Source organism: Thermobia domestica, chromosome 2 (assembly GCF_964235325.1).
Source record: "Thermobia domestica chromosome 2, izTheDome1.hap1.1, whole genome shotgun sequence".
Lineage (NCBI taxonomy): Eukaryota > Metazoa > Arthropoda > Insecta > Zygentoma > Lepismatidae > Thermobia > Thermobia domestica.
The window spans coordinates 342,492,699-342,514,261 of record NC_137455.1 but is presented as its reverse complement, the minus strand read 5'-3'; the positions used below and the strand labels follow the sequence as shown (position 1 = coordinate 342,514,261).

The 21,563-nt window shown below is 35.2% G+C and overlaps 2 protein-coding genes across 4 annotated transcripts in view; both read left to right on the top strand.

The window, feature by feature from the left end:
• Nucleotides 1-21,563, top strand: part of bru3 (CUGBP Elav-like family member bruno 3) — a 969,861-nt gene that overhangs the window by 394,474 nt on the left and 553,824 nt on the right. The gene's annotated exons all lie outside the window — the stretch shown is intronic.
• Nucleotides 10,804-21,563, top strand: part of LOC145679564 (uncharacterized) — a 43,236-nt gene continuing 32,476 nt past the window's right edge. The window contains exons 1-2 of the mRNA XM_081750141.1: nucleotides 10,804-14,469; nucleotides 14,674-15,928. Coding sequence (XP_081606267.1) covers nucleotides 10,804-14,469; nucleotides 14,674-15,928 — 4,921 coding nt within the window. The remainder of the gene's footprint in view (nucleotides 14,470-14,673; nucleotides 15,929-21,563) is intronic.

Below are 21,563 nucleotides of genomic sequence, written 5' to 3'. Positions count from 1 at the left end.
TTAGTTACATTACCAATGTATTTCGTACGTTAAATATTAGATCGGAAGATTCAGAGAGACGCAGAGATATTAAGCCCCAATGGTAGTACGTATTTTTGGAAAAATCTGAGAAACTTACGATGTTAGGAGGACTTGAGATTGTTTTAAAGTAAGGGGAGAATTTACGTACCTTTAAAGATATGTTCCCACGATACATTTCCTGAAATATGACGTATATTTTCTTTGATCCTTAAGAGTGAACCCAGAATCAACCCTGTGATTTGTGATTGGTATCAGTCAGATGCAAGCGGTGAAATCCTTTACGTTAAAAATATTAATTCGAACATTCAATGATAACTTTTACTTAACGATAACTTTTCTAAGCATTCCATTTTCTTTAATCATGGAGTGTGTTCTCTTCGAGATTTTCCGATGGGTTCTATTAATAGGGATTCACATCAAATTTAAGTAAAAGATATTTAGATGCGTGAAAAAGTTTCAACTTTTCATGAAAAATGATGCATTCTTCCTTAAGGACTAAGAGTTACTTGTATTGCTTATATTTAAAGTCGGTTAGTAACGTGTTATATTCTTTCAAATTAAAAAAAAAATGCTTGCATCCACTGTACACGATGAAGAAGTGTCTCTTAAAGACATAGAAAATTGTGTCTTTTAATGCAAACAGATTTTCAAAAGATGGTCTGTTTCTTGCAACATCGTTTATGAAAGGTATGTTAAAGTTATTTAAAAATCAACCCATTCAATAACCAAAATCTAACAAACAAATGGAGGGAATTTTTTTTTAAAAATGTGTTTGATTTAACGTCCCACAATTCTGCTCTGTAGGTTAAGGGAGACGGATGATTAATGAAAATAAATGATTTTGAAAGAATTAGTGGAATGAGAATGTGGGAGAAGCAGGATACCTTGAGAAAACCCACGACACGTGGTTGTCCGCCACAAATTCACATAGGCTTGGATCAAACCAGGGTCTCCTTGTATCAGAGATGATCGTTCTACCATTAAATTATGATTTTAGAACATAGTTTGAAGCGTTGGAATGGAAACACATTAGAGGAGCGACGTTTCCTAGAATAGTGTCTAGAAAATGGCATCAAAAACAAAACATTGTCAATTGAGTATAGTTTGTTAATCGTGTTTTTAATTCATGCTTATTCCTGTTAAGTCCAATTAAAAATATTTTCAGACATAAACTATATAATTATTTCCGTCTAATGTTACAACCATATTACCGCAAATCCCTTGATGTAAGAAAAAGAAAGATTAAATAATTGCAATCTACTTGATAATTATTCTAAACTAATTATACCCATTTATTTTTATTAATCATTAGTACCCATGAGGGATATTTGCTTGATTATTACAATCCGTCTGAAGTTCTATTGAAAAATGGATCCGTTTTCAACAAACTAGGTAGTTCCCTACATACTTACATTTATATGACCTGTACATTTGTTTCCATGGAATATTGTTATAAGTTTTTCTCTCTTTTTTTTACAATAAAGGAATATCTCTTTTGAAAATGATGCTAGTAGTACGTTTTTCCCCTTCCTAATATTCATATAGACAGATGTTGAAAGCGATAAAAGATGGTTATATCGGAATATAATGTTAGGACCAGATGTTGTTTTAGTAAAAAGTATGAGAAATAATATCCCCATATTTAAAAGAAATGGGGGGAATGGAGTCTCATAATTGAACACCCTCCTCAATAACAGCCAAATATAAAATCGTTCAACATTCTATAATGGTTTACAAGCTACTAATGATATACCATTCCCTCGCCCCTCTCGATCTTTTTTTTATTATTATTAAAGAGTGAACGTTAAAATCGTTCCCCTCTGAACATTAAAAGATTTTGAGCGTAACCTATCTCTATGGGTTATTTAATACAATAAAAACTGCTAATATTAGCTAAACTATTCGTTTTCCTTATGTGTAGTTATTTGTTGTTAATACTGTTGCTTTTGGAGGCATGGTAGTTCACTGGTACATGAGGGCTACAATGGATCAGCTCTAGTATGAGGGGTTTTCTAGTTCGATCTCAACCCATGTGGGTTTGTGGTGGACAACACCGTGTCTGCGAGTCTCACATACATCAATTCCATCCATATACGTTCGCTTCTATTAATCGTCCGTTTCCTTTAGCCTACAGAACATAGTTATGGGATGTTAAACAGATACATTTCAAAAGGTGCGGTACATTTGAGCGTCTGAAACTAATGACAATCACGGAACGAAGCCCATGGAAGGTTCGAGTTTCTCTGAAAAGCATGGGATTTTTTTAACTGACCTCAAAATTTCTGTGCTCATGCCTTTGTAGTGTTAGATTAAGTAGAGAAGTTACTAAGACCATGGACAAAATGTCCGGGTTAGAGCAAATTCTTTTAATTAACAAAAACGTGATAGAGCGCTCACATCTGGTGTGTGCTGTCCCTGGTTCGTCCTTTTTCACGTATGTTTCTGATGGACAACTTCGTAAATAATGGGTTCTCTCGAGTTTATCCCATTTCTTCTCTCACTCTTATTTCATCTGTTATTCCACATTAATCGTATACCCTTTTATAGCATAAAAAAAATCAACTAAAGATTTTATTTCTAAATTAAACTAAAACTACAACTAAATTCTTTGGTGCTACAGCCTTGGTGAAAATCTATAATCAACCAAGAACTCATACATTAAATTTATTCGTGAATGAACAGTTCATTGCCTTAGTGTCTATTCTTTTGGGTTTCTAAACCGTAGTCCATTACCTTGGATTTAAAGAGCTCCCCAAACCTGCTCACGATCATAGATCTACAATGGAAGTTCTGTTTTCAGCAGGAACCAAACCTTGGACTATGTACACTATAGAGACATTTGCTATAATAATCCGCTATATAAATGTACCAATTGATTAAATAAATATTAAGCTGTTCATTTAAGGTATTCCGTGATTTTATATATTGTAGTGCAGTGCCTTCATATTTGTTTAGACTTATGCTAATGATTATTTTTTAAGTTTTGTAAAAGAAAAATCGTTACTGTAGCGAACAACGTTATTGAAGGTAAAAGAAACGTTAAATTTTACAACAATATATTTTATCAAGTAACAAGGAAGGGAATAACAAAGCAGTTTTATTTAAAAACTTTATTTTGTGTGTAGATAGATCGGGACTTACTACTGTTGCAGCTCCTTGGTTCTTGACCAATCCCCATGGAACTTTGGCTATTGACACACCATGCACCTAAGAAAACATGTAATTTGTCGTATAACTTACCCAATGATTTTTGCCTTTAGTATCCTTGCGAATAGACCTTGTTGAAGACTTTTTTCGTATAAATTCTACAAATTTTGGTTACTGAGTTATTTTAATGTTTCAATTAAATATCAATGACATACTTTATGTCATGATGATATCTTGTATGTATCGTTGCAAACAAATACTGATATGCTGCTTTTCTTTTTTCAGAAACCCAATATTTAACTTCCTAGTAGTAACAAAGCTAGATCATAAGAAATAATACATATACTTTGAAAATGAATATAGAAGTAATTTCACTAATTTTTTTGTTGGAGTCGTCGTAAAAAGATCTCGAACCAGCACCCAACACTGTCATCTATCCAAGAAAAATTTAATTAACTGACGCTGCCTACACATATCCACGATCTAAATACATTTGTAATCTATTAATAAATTTTACAGCAAAAATCAGATGGAGCGAAATTTACGTGAAAATATAATATTATCATCAGGTTTACGTATATACAAACTTTGAGAGCTATGGTTCCTGTGGAAGTGTTTGAAATTGAAGCCACAAGATCTTACAATAACAAACAAACAGAAAAGTAACCTGATAAAAAATTGTAATAACAAACAAATCGAAAGTTACCCTTGAAAAAGCATTGTAAAAATTTATTATTTCCTACGTAAAGTATCACTTGAGACACAATCCTATACAGCTTAAGTGAAAATTAGGACGTAATGAATCCAAGTTTGGCTATCATATACAAGCGTCGGATGGTATTTTCTCTGCATCATCCCTTTACTTTGGGAACACTCTATATGCAGTATATAATCAGTGTAATAATTAAACCACACGCTTTTCATTATATAAAATAGCATTATACTCTGGTGTAACGAAAAAGAGGTAATTAGCTGGAATTACATTGGGCACCTATTATTATTTTGTTTTAGATCTAAAATTAAACGTGTATATATAGAGCGGTATATATAAAAGCAGCTTTTTAATTGTATTAATGGATCGCATTACAATAAATAATGCCGTTGTTGTATTAAAACATAAATTACTAATTTCAAGACGAGGATATTTTAATATATAAAGGAAGGTAAAGCAATGAGTATGCGAGGCCAAACAAAATTTGTTCATTAATGTCGTGATTTCTGAGCACCATTTTCCTCTATGAAAACTAAATACGTTATTAATTAAACACTAATTAACTTTAATTTGATGTCTCTCGTGGACAATAGTGGTGGTGGGTTTGCATATTATATCAAAAATAACCTATCACATGTAGATATATATGTAACGTTTTCATTTATGTTGAAAGAACATAACCATGTCAAAATTTCAACAAAAACGATAGAGAATATACAATACCAATATACGAGAATAAGGAAAACAAAACTTGATTAGATTATGTAATGAAATACAGTCAACTCCCGGTTAACCGCGGAATTGGGTGGTGTGACGAGTGCGGACAGGAAATTCCGTGAATAATCCGCGAAGTGAGAGAAAAGGAATACAAGTCAACATGACAATACTTTCGAACAATATTTGTTTTCAGTATGTAGACCTACACTTACAATTATCACTCGGTATACAGTAGTTTTAGAGCTTACAAGTTCGTTGGTTTGATTTCTTGTAAAAAGAATCAATCAACTATCTTTCTTTTTTCGTGTTAAAAACCTCTTAATTTATAAAGCTGTGCTATCCTAAAGGTGTGCTATGACTCCCTTGCTTCTTTGTCTTATCTTCTACTTCTTCCTTACTCTCCCCTAAAGCCGTATTGCTCACTCGCTTTTTTTGTCTTATCCTCTACTTCTTGCTCACTCTCCTCCAAAGTCATATGGCTCACTTGCTTCTTTGTTTTATCATCTGCTTCTTCCTCACTCTCCTCCAAAGCCATATTGCTCACTTGCTTCTTTGTCTTATCTTCTACTTCTTCCTTACTCTCCCCCAAAGCCGTATTGCTCACTTGCTTTTTTTTGTCATATCCTCTACTTCTTGCTCACTCTCCTCCAAAGTCATATGGCTCACTTGCTTCTTTGTTTTATCATCTGCTTCTTCCTCACTCTCCTCCAAAGCCATATTGCTCACTTGCTTCGTTTTATCCTCTACTTCTTGCTCACTCTCCTCCAAAGCCACATGACTCACTTGGAGCCATAGATTCATTTCTTCAAGGGTCGTTTCACATTACTTTCACCAACATTTTTTTTATTATTATTTTAAGATTATAATTTAGAGTGTGCATTAGATTCGTGTAAATACAGCAGATTACACGACCATTTAATAGATCCCAATTTTTAACCCCCTTTGGTCCATAGTAAAGTGAACTTAAGCTTAATCCTGCAATGGCTAAAGAATTATTACCATTCGCATCATTAAGAAATTATTGCTATTTTTTTCGTATGCTAGTACATATATGTTACTGTTGAGTTCAAAATGATTTGAACAATAAAATGATACTAAAGACAGTACAATATATTTATATTCTGAAGTTCATTTTCAGATTTTAAAGTGGAAAATCTTCATAAAAAATGGGATTAGCATTTGTGATTGGTATTATTATCAATTTTAAATGTCAACTACAATGTTCACTATACTATTTATTTATTGCACATAATTTAAAAAACTTATTACAGCAAATAACGTATCAAGTTTTATTAATAGTAATTTCCATGCATTAGTTAATGATATTCAAAGGATTTACACTCATCTGTCATGATTTTTAACGCATTTCATATTGTATTTTTACAATGTATCTATACAGTCGCGTAGAAGTGATTTTCCTACACATAATATTAAAGCTCTTTTTTTTTTACCCCTACACACCTTGATCAATACTCCCATTTACATTGAAAATTGATGACGTTAAAAAAAAAGAGTGAAGAGGTGCTTCGGTTGGCCTACATTATCACGTCGTGTCTCATTAAAATATCCTGACATGACTAGTCAATCAATGAAGACGTTAAGCACTGCGCTCTCGAATTGGTAATGAAATGAAGCTGTTGGTTGGACGGAGAGAATTTCATTCGCATTTCGCCAAGATTGCGAGCGCTTCAGTTTCCTTTTCCCATTTTTTTTTATCTCCGTAAAGTAATGAACCTTTCGCTACCTTCTATATTCTCTACTTTTGTTTATTTTTACTCTCCAGTATTCCATTATGAAACTGCTCCGAGTATTTACTTTACAAAATGGAGCCCAATAGAAGAAGCGCAGGAAAAGAGAAATTTCAGTTCGCCATTTTAAAGTTTCCCTTTAATGGAAGAACAATATCAGAATAGTTGTATCTTATTGCAATACTCTGGATAATTTGAAGAGTGCCTGTTCGGAAAGTATATATCCGTATTATATATATAATACGGATGTGTAATGGAAAGGTATAATTATAGCATGTAGATCAGTGGTCGCCAAACTTAAGAAGCTTTTGAGCTACCATACCGTTTTCAAATCCTACTGTGAGCTGCCAACCAAAAGAAACTTCCAACTTTTTTTTTTAAAAAAAAAGTCTTACATTTGTTTATTGCCTATAAACTTTATATTTCTAGTAAATGTAAAAGCAAACCATCCAAGATAGCCAATGTCTAATATGCACACGAAAAACATAACAAATGTCTAATATACACACGAAAAACATAGCAAATGTCTAATATACATACGAAAAACATAGCAAATGTTTAATATACACACGAAAAACATAGCAAATGTCTAATATACACACAAAAACATAGCAAATGTCTAATATACACACGAAAAACATACCAAATGTCTAATATACACACGAAAAGCATAACGTGCACAATCGCATGCATCTACAATGAACTATGAGATTACGCTGACAATGGCAGTTGCGCGGGAGCAACAAGCAGTTGTCAGCGTCCCCTGTCGTTAGCGTCAGCGCATTGGAGGACTCAAGGTTAGCCAACCGATGCGTTAACGCGATCTACCAAACATGTCCCCGCGAGGTACTCACGATCGACGGTTTGGAGATCACTATTGTAGATGGACGGTATTGAAACAGAAAATTCCTAGTGAAGACTAAAGGTTAGCTGAAGACTGTAGTGCATGAAGTTTCCCACAGTGAAACCACCTTTCAACAGTGACAGAATACATATGATGATTAATTATGTGACCGTGTGAAGAATTCTTGTTTTCGTATATGAAAGGACGTCAAAGTACTTTTGTGGGTTTCCAGATATACTGAGGGTTATCCAGATATAATTGAAAAATCGTTAGTTTTCTTGTCGGTCATACTTTTCAATTGTAATATTATACTCGATTTGTAAATCAAGTCAATAGTCTCAGTTGTTTAAAAAAAACGTTTAACATTAAAGATTCTATAAGTCGTATACAAGATGATTATTATTAGTTTACGTGGAATTAGACGAGACCCCTTTTAGTAGTTAGGTAAATTTCATACTTTAGCATTAGCTAATAGGATTCCTAACCATCCGGTACTTTACCGGACAGTTCGGTTTTTAACCTCCCTGTCCGGTGTCTGATAGGACCTCAAAACTAGACGTTTAATGTCCGGTAACTTTCCGTCTTACTAGTCCTATTCTCTGTTCTATTCAGATTATTTTGGAGTGATGAAAGGAATCGTTTGTCGATGAACATGGTTAAAGCAGAGGTTATAATTCGCTTTGATATCGTCCTGTCATGCGCGGAATTTACTGAAGAGTTGAAGGTAGGAAAATTTACTGAACTTGTCAAAACGGCTAAAGGTAACTGAAAATACGGTTTCAAGAGCGCAGCTAGCACTGCTTCAAACTCTGCTAGCATCTTCATTATTGTAGGTGGACTGTATTGAAACAGAAAATTCCTAGTGAAGACTAAAGGTTAGCTAAGGACTGTAGTACATGAAGTTTCCTACAGTGAAACCACCTTTCAACAGTGACAGAATACATATGATGAATAATTATGTGACCGCGTGAAGAATTCTTGTTTTCGTATATGAAACTCAGCTAGCATCTTCCAATTAAATAATGCTTCCAGATCCAGTAAAAGTGTGTGGGCATCATGAGACATTACTAATTCCAGCAAAGCTGGCAAGACTTATTTTTAAAATATATTTCGTGCATATCATAATTATATTCCCAATTATATTTGCTTTTCTGCTTAATATACGATGACGAATATTCGGACCCAAGAGGGACGGGAATGGGGAATGGCGGAAACTTCATAGCGAGGAACTACGTAATTTATAAGGTTTACCAAACATTGTTAGAATCGTCAAGTCTAGGAGGCTTAGGTGGACAGGTCATGTAGCTAGAATGGAAGAAAGTAAAAACGCTTTCAAAGTCTTGACTGGAAGACCAATCGGAAAACGACCATTAGGAACACCTAGGCGCAAATGGGAGGACAATATTAAGATGGATCTCGCAGAGATTGGAATACAAAGTAGAAACTGGATGCAATTAGCTAAGGATAGAAGTCAGTGGAGAGCTTTTGTGAACGCGGCATTGAACCTCCGGGTTCCATAGGCCATAGAGTTAGTTTAGTTAGTTAGTTTCTGCTTAATACGATTGTAATAATATAAATTACAAAACTTACATATGCTGACTCAACGAAAACTGGAATAAATAAGTGTAACAAATGCTTCAAAAGTAACTAAAGTTATTAAATTCGAACTCCAAATCGCTCAAATTTATATGAAGTTACCACTTTCAGGTTATTCACGTTTTTGAGTAGCGATGGTATCACAACCTTAAAGTGTATACGTACTACAGAAGGGTATCCGGTATATCCATTTTTAAAAGTTTGCAACCCTATTAGCTAAGTTAAAATATATTTACACAAATTAGCTTCAGTGCTTTAACAGGTATGTTTTGGATTTCTATAAAGCATACAGTCTATTAATCAAACGATCTAATTCCCTTTATTCAAAACGTACCTTTCATTTTCCTATGGTTAGGAATCGTTTCGAGAGAAACGTTTAAACAAAAAAAACACTGAAAGTAATGTGAAGAAAATTCAATTATCTACATTCTGTAACTAGATACGCATTGCACATAGACATAAAACCAGGTAGAGAAAGAGAGAGAGCGCGCGAGAGAGAGAGAGAAAGAGAAAAATTAAACTTGGAAAATACCGCTTTTCAACTACAACGTTCTAATTATTCCATTTATCATTCTTCCTCTTGACACATGTAATTAGGTTGATTGGGATCTCAGGCAACATGCAACAGTTTTCATACTCTCCTTCCCTTTTCGGTCCCCTCTCCTCTTCCTTCAAAAAAAAAAGAACCGAAACTGTTTTTCAACCATTGCTACTGCTCTCTGAACATCAGTATACAGAAGTGGATAAAGAAAGGCTTTATCACTGTCACAATGCAAAATGCTTCATAACACGTTACCAAATGGTGTTACCGCACGGGTATGGGGTGTAACAGAAGCTTTTGAAAGTAAGGAGCGAGAGAGAACAGGTATAAACAATAATATCACCCCAGCAGACCTTCGAGCAGACAATACATTCATAATACACACAGGATGTTTGCTCATTGAATAAGATTAACTAAATTATCGCCAAAACTAATACATCATCTTCTGGAGTGAATGCAATTTCTGAAAAAACAACCCAGTTTTGTTGAAAATAACGGTAACAGTATTCTCTAAACGAAATTCTCTCGTCACTGCAGTTTACACCAGTAGAACGTACATTTTTTTTTTTTTGTATAATTTCTTTTTATTGGGGAAAAAGAAAAACGTTGAAACAATAGGAGAATTTAGATACGTGTAACAGGTGTTTCAGGTTACAAGGCATGTCAGAGAGTAAAGGGTGCGGAACAATGGATCCCGGCTTTAGAACATTGTTTCCTCCACTTCTGAAGTTTCGTAACAATATAGAATGTGTTGTGTTTGTGCTCAGTGTTGTGGAAGCAGAAGCAGAGACCTTAGCAAGCCTGAAGTTAGGAGCAAAGGTTCTTGTATTATATTCTCTTCTGGTAATACTCAGAATTTTCTGACCTAGAAAAACAGCTATCTTGTTTTATATTTAATGCAACAAAGGAGGAAGTGCGTTTCAGTGACTATTCTGTTTAATGCCTTTCAAACACATCAATAGCCTACTCGAGTTTAAATTTGAAAATAATTGTAGAGACTTTTATTGTGAGTTTGTATCATTGTCATTATATTTGCATAACGTTTCTCTTTTGTTTTTAAAAGTTAGTGTGTGTGTGTGAGTGTCAGCAAGTTGAGCATCAAGAGATCCATACAAGACGGTCCTCCGGAATTCGTACAAAAAAGACAATATAACAGTAAGTTGTAAGTGTTCAGTTGTGTAGTTAGTGCAAATAAACATGTATTCATTTATCACAATTAAGTTGTTTTGTGAACATTTATTCATCAAAAGACAGAACATTGGTCAGCTCCGACCGGATCACAGTGAACCAGCGTTTGATACAAACTGTGAATGTGTATGTGAACAATTGTTACATTGCTCTTTGTTTAGTTCTGTTCATGTGCGCAGTGACATTTAGTAATTCTTCTGGAAACTATGTGAATAGACATAAGTGGAAACACGTTCATCAGTGTGGACTTGTGTTTATTAGTTAGTGTGGACTTACAATATTTTTCAAGATGGAGGACTCAGACAGAAGCAAGTTAGTGAAACAACGTGGTGTGTGCAAAAGTCAGCTGACAAGAATTCAAAACTACGTAAGTAATATTAATTCAACAACTACAATTAGTCAGGTGAAAGTACGTAAGACTGCAATGATTGAGTTATATAAAAAATTCGATGAAGTACAATCACAGTTAGAAATAAATTACGAACAAGTAGAGGACGATGCATATAGAGAGGACTTTGAAACCAGTTACTATGATGTATTAGCGCAACTAGAGGATTGTATTATTCAGCGTAGCCAGGAATCTCATTCAAACAATTCCTCGAGAAATGAGAATCAGGCGTCAAATGATCAATTAAAATTGCCTCGTGTTGAATTGCCATCATTTGAAGGACGATACGAAAATTGGCTTTCATTTTCAGACAATTTTAAAGTTATGATTCATAATAACGATAACGTGTCAGTGTTGCAAAAGTTCCATTACCTTAGGAGTGCATTAAGAGGGGAGGCGTATGATTTAATAGCGAATCTGCAAGTTACAGAAGCTAATTATAAAATTGCATGGCAATTATTGAAAGACAGGTATGAAAATAAGCGTTTGATTGCAGCTACTCATGTCCGTAATTTGTTACATATTAAATGTATCACAAAGGAAACTACATCAGAATTCAGAGAATTTATTAATACAGCTACTAGTAACTTGAATGCATTACGAGCTTTAGATTTGCAGACACCACTAGAAGAGGTTTTGTTAGTTCAACATTTCGTTTCACAATTAGACAGTAACACTAGGCGTGCGTGGGAGTTACAAATCACAGATCATTTTTTCCCTCCCTTATCAGAGTTCTTTGCTTTCTTGGAACGTAGGTGTCAAGCATTTGAAACTATAAAAAATACACCATCGCAGGAAGTAGTGTCAAGGTCAAGGGGCGATAAAAATAGACAGAGTGCTGAACCAAAACAAAAAGAAAAAACAACCAAATCATACGTGACAACATCTCAGTCTTTCTGTAACTTTTGTAAACAAAACCTAATACATCAGTTGTTTAAATGTCCTGCATTTTTAAACGCTGAAGCAAAAGAAAGACAAGACTATGTTCGAGATAATTTATTGTGTTTCAATTGTCTCAAAAAAGAATGTAAAGTAAAGACGTGCAGATCAGGTGGCTGTAAACGTTGTTCCAAAAAGCATAATACCTTGCTGCATTATGATGTAATGTCAAAAGCAGATGAGAAATCCAGTGTTGCTAATTCACAATCAAGAAATTTTTCGAGTCATTCTAATACGAATAGGGAAAATATAACACAAAGTTCTTATTGCATGTTCAAGGGAAAAGCAAATGTTACTGTTATGTTATCTACTGCTATAGTAAATGTACGAGATGCAAATGGTAAATTACATCCATGTAGAGTATTATTAGATTCTGCCAGTCAAAGTAATTTTGTAACTGAAGATTTAGTTCAAAGGTTGCGTCTACCTAAAAATAAACACCGAGTTCCAATTCAAGGTATTAATAGTGTGATTAGTGAAACAAAGCATTGTGTAGATGTACATATAGAATCAAGAATTCGTGAATTTGCAATTGATGTAAACTGTTTAGTTTTGCTCAAAATAACAGATAACATTCCAGGTAGGCCAATAGATCATACTGATTGGAACTTGCCAACAGACATAGTGTATGCAGATCCTAATTTTCACCAACCAGATACTATTGACATTTTGCTAGGCGCGGAAGTGTTTTTGGACATTTTGCGATCGCATAAACTAACTAGACCAGGGAATTATCCAGTAGTACAAGAGACTGAATTTGGGTACATTTTAGCGGGTAAAGTTCCTACAACAAGAGATTCTAGTATACCACAAGTGTCATTTTTTGTGCAAGAAAGTAGCCTTGATAGACAGTTACAGACATTTTGGGAGCTCGAAACTATATATTCAACAGTCATGACTCAAGAAGAAAGGCAATGTGAACGACACTTTGAGGAAAACACTACCAGAGATAGCAGTGGTCGATTCGTTGTGCGTCTGCCAATTAAGCCAAACCATAAACCATTAGGAGAATCATATAATTTAGCTCTTCGTAGATTTTACCAGCTAGAAAGACGGTTGCAGCAGTGTCCAGAAATTAACGAGCAGTACTGTAACTTTATGAGGGAATATGAAGAATTAGATCATATGAAACCAGTGAAAGAAGAACATGAAGATAATGGTATGAAATGTTATCTGCCACATCATGCAGTATTGAAACCATCCAGTACCACAACAAAGCTAAGAGTGGTTTTCGACGCTTCTGCAAAGACTTCAACGGGGGTTTCATTAAACGACATACTTATGACAGGACCAACAATCCAGCAAGATTTACATTCAATTGTCACGAGATTTCGAACCTTTCCTATTGCTTTTACGGCGGATATTCAATCAATGTATCGAATGATTAAAGTTCATGAAGATGACATTGGACTTCAAAGAATTCTGTGGAGATATTCATCAGTGGAACCAGTCAAGATTTATGAGTTGCAGCGGGTCACATATGGTGAAGCATCATCACCATATTTGGCGACTGCGTGTCTTCGAAAGTTAGCGGAAGAAGAAAGAAGTAAATATCCTCAAGCAGCGATAGTATTGGAACGCGATTTTTATATGGATGATGTAAGCTCAGGATGCCATAACGTTGAACAGGCGTTAAAGCTTCAGAAAGAACTTATTCAATTATTGCAAAGCGGTGGGTTTACTTTAAGAAAATGGTGTTCGAATGAGCCAGCATTGTTGGAAGCAGTGCCAGAAGAATATAGGGAAATTCACTTACCGTTTGAATTTGAGTCCGAGTCAGGTGTTTCAACATTGGGTTTATCGTGGAATCCTGCATCAGATAAGCTTGTCATCACCAACAATTCAGTTAAAGAATGTCTCACGACCAACATACCAACCAAACGTCAAGTGACTTCGACCATAGCAAAAATATTTGATCCTTTAGGACTCATAAGCCCAGTAGTTACTCCGTTCAAGATTTTCTTACAACAAATGTGGATCCATAAGATCAATTGGGATGATCAAATACCATCAGAGCTCTATCAGCAATGGTTAGACCTGTGTCATCATCTTCCAAGTGTTAACGAAATACAAATTGATAGATGTGTAGTATTGAAGAATTATGTTCATGTCGAGATACATGGATTTGCTGACAGCAGTCAACTTGCGTACGGGTGTTGCATATATGTTAAAACTGTGGACATTTCAGGCAAAACTACTGTTAAACTTTTGGGTTCTAAATCGAGAATAGCTCCTATTAAGAAGGTAACGTTACCAAGACTTGAACTTTGTGCGGCAGTACTTTTGAGCAGGTTGTATCACAAAATAATTTCGATATTAAACATTTCAGTGGATAGTACTTACTTCTGGACCGATTCAAAAATAGTGCTTGCATGGATATCATCTCCAGCTGCCAGATGGAAGGAGTTCGTGGCAAACAGGGTTGCAGAGATACAGGAGATCACTTCAGTCAACCAGTGGCATCATGTGTCGTCAATGGACAATCCAGCCGACATTATTACACGGGGAATGGATCCGAAACAGTTGAAGGAAGCAGATATTTGGTGGCATGGACCCGCATGGCTTGAATCATCAGCATGGCCCGAACAATCAGAAGTGGTAGACGAAGATGTTCCAGAAGAAAGGAAAGTAACGAGCATATCTTTAGTCAGTTATGAAGGTGACATAAGCTTTCTGGAAAAATTTTCATCATTGTGGAAACTATTGCGAGTTATTTGTTTGTGTCGTCGTTTTATTTACAATTGTAAAAATCACAATCAGAAGAAAGTAGGAACTATTTCCACTACTGAAATTAGTGATACTTTACAACAATGCATTAAGCTAATCCAACAGGTTAGTTATTCGCAAGAATTCAAGGACTTAGCTTCATCAGGCCAAGTTTCATCCCAAAGTGAACTTAAATCTTTGTGTCCATTTATAGATAATGAACAGTTGCTACGAGTGGGAGGACGGCTAAAAAACTCCGACTTACCGTATGATAGCAGACATCAGATCATCTTACCACCTAAAGAGCATCTCACCAAATTGATAATTGAAGCAGAACATAGAAGATTGTTACATGCTGGACCGCAGTTATTGATTTCATCATTGAGGCAAAAATATTGGATCCCACGAGCTAAACAAGTCGTTCGATCTATCATTCATCAGTGTCTAGTTTGTTTTAAATTGAAAGCGTCAGCCTCAGAACAACTCATGGGTCAATTACCATCAGCACGAGTACAGCCAGCTCGAGCTTTTATTCACGTAGGGGTGGATTTCGCCGGTCCCCTAATGATTAAGCAAGGAACTAGATCTCGTAAAGTGACAAAGGCGTATGTTGCAATATTCGTGTGCTTAGCAACCAAAGCGATTCATATGGAGTTAGTGAGTGATTTGAGTAGCCAAGCATTTTTAGCAGCTCTTCGAAGATTTGTAGCAAGAAGAGGCAAATTTTCGAACATATATAGTGACAACGGAACCAATTTCATTGGAGCTCAGCGAGAACTTAAGGAGCTTCAACAACTACTCAGTTCACAACAATTTCAAAACTCAATTCAAGATGTTGCAGTGCAAGAAGGATTTACATGGCATTTCATTCCACCCAGAGCAAGTCATTTTGCAGGCATTTGGGAAAGTGCAGTGAAGTCATTTAAGTTTCATTTAAGAAGGATAGTAGGTTGTACGATTTTGACATTTGAAGAACTCAACACAGTTATAACACAAATAGAAGCCTGTTTGAATTCAAGACCAATCACCGTTCTATCCAATGATCCCGATGATCCTTCATTTTTGTCGCCAGGACATTTCCTTATTGGTGAGCCTTTGATGAGCATTCCAGAACCAGATCTAGTGGACATTCCGACCAACCGATTATCAAGATGGAATCACCTTCAGAAGATGAAGCAGCATTTTTGGAAAAGATGGTCTCAGGATTATCTACATGAACTACAGCAGAGAAGAAAATGGACAACAAAACAAACTAATATTTCTATTGGAGATGTGGTTCTAATCAAAGAAGACAATTCTCCTCCATTGTCTTGGAAATTAGGTGTTATTCAACAAGTGTTTCCGGGAAAAGATGGACTAGTGAGAGTAGTGAGTGTAAAGTGTAAGACAGGGACTGTTAAAAGACCGATTACTAAAATTGTACCTTTACCAAAAAATGATCATGTGGATTGTGTGTAAGTTGATTGACTTGGTTCAATCAAGAGAGGGGAGAATGTAGAGACTTTTATTGTGAGTTTGTATCATTGTCATTATATTTGCATAACGTTTCTCTTTTGTTTTTAAAAGTTAGTGTGTGTGTGTGAGTGTCAGCAAGTTGAGCATCAAGAGATCCATACAAGACGGTCCTCCGGAATTCGTACAAAAAAGACAATATAACAGTAAGTTGTAAGTGTTCAGTTGTGTAGTTAGTGCAAATAAACATGTATTCATTTATCACAATTAAGTTGTTTTGTGAACATTTATTCATCAAAAGACAGAACAATAATATAATATGCTCGTTATGTTTAGACATGAATAAAATTGGTTGCGTAGAAGCATGAACACATTAAATGCAGTTGCTGGTGTTCAGGCAGAAACAGGTTTTTTAATAAAGTTCCTGATGTGCAAGTATGAACAGACTACCTACTGCACAAAGCTGCCGACGTTCAGCTATGACCGTGCCCTTCAACAATTTTGTAGGCGTTAATTATAAACAGGTTGCTTAAAAATCTTCTAACGCTCAGGCATAACAGGTTGCTTTTTTTAAAAAATCTACTGCGTTAATTATGAACAACTAACTGAACAATCTTTCTAACGCTCAGGCACGAATAGGCTGCTCAACAAATCTGCAAGCTGTTGGCGCTCAGATATATGCAAGTTGCTGAACGAAACTTTCGACGTTCGGACATGAACAGGTTGTTCAACAAATCTACTGACGTTGAGATATGAACAGGTTGTTGAATGAAACTTTCAAGATTCAGGCATAAACAGGATTTTCAACAAATCCGTACTGACGTTCAGGTATGAACAGGTTTCTGAAAAAACTGTCGGTGGTCAGGTATGAACATGTTGCTCAACAAATCTACTTACGTTCAGGTAGGAACAGGTTGCTGAACACAACTGTTGGTGTTCAGGCATGAACGTGTTGCTCAAGAAAATCAGCTGATGTTCAGGTATAAACTTGTTGCTGAACAGTTGCATGTTGAGGCTTCACAAAGCTGATAGCGTTCACGCATTAAAAGGTTCCTGAGTAATACTAGTACATTAAACGCTAAACAAAGAAATGGGTTTGCTTATATGTTCATACATATCAGACAATTTTTAGAAGAATATGCTTCCCTATGCTTCTATTCAGCTTATGAGTTTAGGTCTGAATCTATGAATAGCGAAACTTCCGAAGTACAGGAGCTCTAGATTCCGTTTACTTAATGGCAGATTTAAAATCCCTTTTCAGCACCTTGGTTATTTATATATGTGTGTCTACGTAGTTACATAGAACCGAAATTACATGAGTATCAATCAGGAATCACAGACATTATAACTTAAAACGCTTAAGACATGGGAGAACAAACCAGCGAATGTACGAATGTTTAATTAATATGGACAGTAATATAAAGATTGTGTGAAAATTATGGAAGATAATGAAAGCTGGTGAATAAACCTCGATCCTGTTCTTTGTTCGTATTTCTTTTGCATCTAAAGTCAACATCAATTTCACATAATAATTTTTATTATAATTCCTTTTATCTACTTTTATTAAGAAGTTTGGTTTACCAAAAATTTCCTTTTTATATTTACTCTTTTCATGTGCTCTGTATCCATCCGGGAAACACTGAATCTCAAAAAATACTTGATGGATCATCATCAATTTTGCCCAAAATGCATAGGGTCAAAAGTTAAGAATCGTGGTCGTTAATAGAGATGATCCATCCAATTGATCCCAAGATATGAACAATCAAAAATCAGTTACCTATGCATTCTTATGGGAGTAATTATGGATATCCTTGCCTGATAGACTACCCACGGTGTTGTTGAGATTACCGGGTTAGTATAATGCTTAGGATGCAAAGTACTAATATGTCCGTGGAATTCAAGACTAAAATGAAATTGAATGACTTTCTACTCGACAGACTTAAATATTTCCTATATTTGGGGATTAGATTTAGGATTTAGAGTTCTGGCCTTTCAGCACCTGTGCCATTTTAGCCTGTCACGTATGAAGGATGACGTTCCTCAGCGATCACACTATCCGAGAAAAGGGAAGGAAGAAAGGGGCTTGGACTTGTATCTATTTATCATCCCGGCATTTGCCTGGTGTGAATGAGAAAAACCTTACTCAGGACAATTAGCCTGAAAAAACTCTTACACTTTTTCGACCGAGTGTCCCCACCGGGAATCGAACCCGGGAGTTTTTCTATTTTCAAATTATCATTGAACTTAAAGTATACATAATTTAATTTGAGCTAAAATGCTATATTTAAGCCTAGACTCGGTAAAATTTAGCTTATTAAGGAGTTTGGTTAACCTCACAACAAACCAAACTTCTTCACATGGTGTACACTGTCTAACTGCTACATGCGTATTATGGCATCAATACTTACTAATAACTTTATCCTTGCCTAACTTTATCCAATAAACCATTCATAATTATAAGCAATCATCTATATAATAGTTTCATTACGCGAGTAAAACAAACTTTTTGGAACAAAATTATCTTCACTGTACCCTTTTGCGTCACAAGTGAGCGTTCTATGCTACTAAACCCTCAGCGCCCTAGTAAACATCTGAATTCATGTGATACGATGCAATAAGGACCATCTCTCTCGAATAACCTTACTAATATCTATGGATTTAAACTTCACTGTTATTTTCAGCGACAAAGTTTTACTAACTGCGATGCGCATGCGCGTATTCTTTTGTTCTCGTAAGCCTTAACCCAATAAAAGTCAATGAGTATTCTCTTCACCCTCTTCTTCCATCACTTGATCTCATTTTCTGTGTGGGCAACATTCACTTCTCTAGCTGCATCAAGTAGAGAGCTTTATGTAAATCCCTTTTAACGTTGGAATCCATTAACCTTTTTCGAATAAAAGTTAATGACAAGATCACTCCCGGTTAAAAGTAAATTCCAGACATGCACAAGGATTATGCTATTATTCCAAACTAAGGTACAACTTGTTTTCATTATATATATTTATACATATATGTGTGTGTTCGATTTTTAAACCATGTTTAATATGTAAACAATATGAAAAATCTATCTAACGTGATGTGAGTGGAATTCATGGTTTATCCTTTAATCGCTAGAATCAATTCTTTTGAATTTCCAAATCATTTTATACATATGAATAAGAATTCTTATAGAACAGCTCTATCTGTTCGTCTGTCGACAGATATATCAGAGCAGAAATTTTAAGAGACACCAAGAAACGATATTTTGATATGAATTTATTACGATAAAGAATAGATTCACTCTCCGTTCTTATCATACTCTATGAAAGGCAGGAGCGTCATTTCAGATTTTGCTTTGAGGGGGGCAAGAACCTTGATATAAGTAAAATTTCGGGTTTTCTACTGATTTACTATTCTATTGATAAAATCTATATAAATTTCAAACTCATAAGGGGGCAATTGCACCTCCCTGCCCTCAGGGCCGACGCTAGCAGTTTCGCCGCCCTGGGCGGTATTTTTACATGCTACCCCTCCTTATTTTAACAAAAGACGTTCAAGTGTCACGAAAAAGAAGATGTCCCATTTCAAAATATGTATGAAATGGAAAAATAAACAAAAATTGGACTACCTCTCTCGAATGCTTACGTAATATTTAAACGACTCCATACATGACACAATATTTAGAATTTTCGATTTCGCTGTGTATCTATGATTTACAGCAGCGCACATAGAAAATAATAAAAATGCTTTATATGCGACTAAGAATTTTAATTTTAAGCTTATTTTATATCAAGAGGTGTTTTCAATAGAGTGTGGAGCATGAAGATGATATAGTGAACCAGATATTACGGCAAAATTAAGTGATTAGCTAAAGTCTTATAATGTATTAAAACACAATAGAGATTGATAAATTTAACATATCTTAATTGAAAGAAACATTTCTTGCTTTGATATGAGCAAATTCCTTTCTCACATTCATGTAGTCCAATGTTTCAGCTAATTCGAGTTCTATTGATATTATCGCTAGACCACTCAAGCGTGTTTCAGACATGGAAGAACGTAGATAGTTTTTAATAAGCTTAAGTTTCGAAAAACTTCCTTCTCCACTTGCCACTGTTACCGGTAAGGTTAACAAAGTCCTAAGTGCAATACTGACGTTGAGAGCAAAGTCATGTTCCTTAATTTTAAAGTTTGTTTTGATGTACTTTGAGGCTTAATTATAGCGAATAACACTTTCAGATCGCCTTTCAAATCACTGGGGTTAATATCTTACGATTCTTCGTGTGTTAAGATGCTGGCAAGTTTAGTACACTTTTCAGACAAAAGTTCAGGTGGCATATTTTTAAGTGTACTTCTAACGTAAAGAAAATCGAAATATTTACTGTGATGTTTAAGTTGCTCAAACCTTTTTCTTAAAGCTAACTCAATTACTTCTAGAAATTTGTAATAAAAATCGATCTTGTATCTTGTTTGTGGATCTTTAAGAGCTTCATCCTTTGCCTCGTACTGAAACTGTCTCCTCTTCTTTCGACTTCGAGCTTGTACTGTATTACCTATCATTGGATCATCCATATCTAATGCCGATGCCAACTCCATCGCATCAACTAAGTAAGATTAAAACTGGATCATTTCTGCTCCCCTCAAAGTACTCACCTATATTTTCAAGTAACCTAACAGCATTCAACACATAAGAATCAATACTGTAAAGACTATATTCTGTGGAGGAAAAGTCATACCAGATAACGAATGAGCAAAGGAAAGGAAAGTTACTCTTCTTTACTGTACACAAGCATCGTGGGTGACCATTCTCTCTGTTCTATTGTCTTTACTTATTTGAAGGAAGGAATCATAACCTCCCCTATTTGATATCTAAGTGGAGTCAGAGCATCAATTTAGATCTCCCACCTTGGGTGCTTCAATGTTTTAAATTATTTACCAAAAAGGATAAGTATATTGTCGGTCATTGGATGAATATAGGGCTTTTTCTCTCCAATATTATACAGTTACATATATATATATATATATATATATATATATATATATATATATATACGAGGAGCAGCCAAAACGTTCCCGAATGTTGTAATTTTGGTATTTGTGATGTAATGACAATGAGTCTTGTACAGTACAACTTGGAATGTATAAATATGAATTTGACAAATGTGAACAAGTCATAACAGGCAATGTACGAGTAGCATAGCTGAATATAGCAGTGTGTGTGGTGATCAGTTAACGCAATGTCACAGTTCAAGTAATATACAAACATCAAGTTCATGTGCAAATTAGGGAAGTATGATTCAGAAACTTACTTTGATAGCTTTAAAAAAACTATTTACGGTAACGATGCTTTAAGTAAAAAAACATTGATACCGTTTCGCGACCATAGAAGATATCAAAACCAGCGCGATGACCGAATTTCGAAAGATACCGAAAGAGAATTTCGTCGATTTCCAACAATGGCAGAATTAGTGAACCTCGTGTGTGTTCTGAATGTACCTACTTTGAAGGTCCTTAAGTAAATGTATATTTACATTATGATAATAGAGGGCTACAACAAAATTCAGAAATTTTTTTCGGCTGTTCCT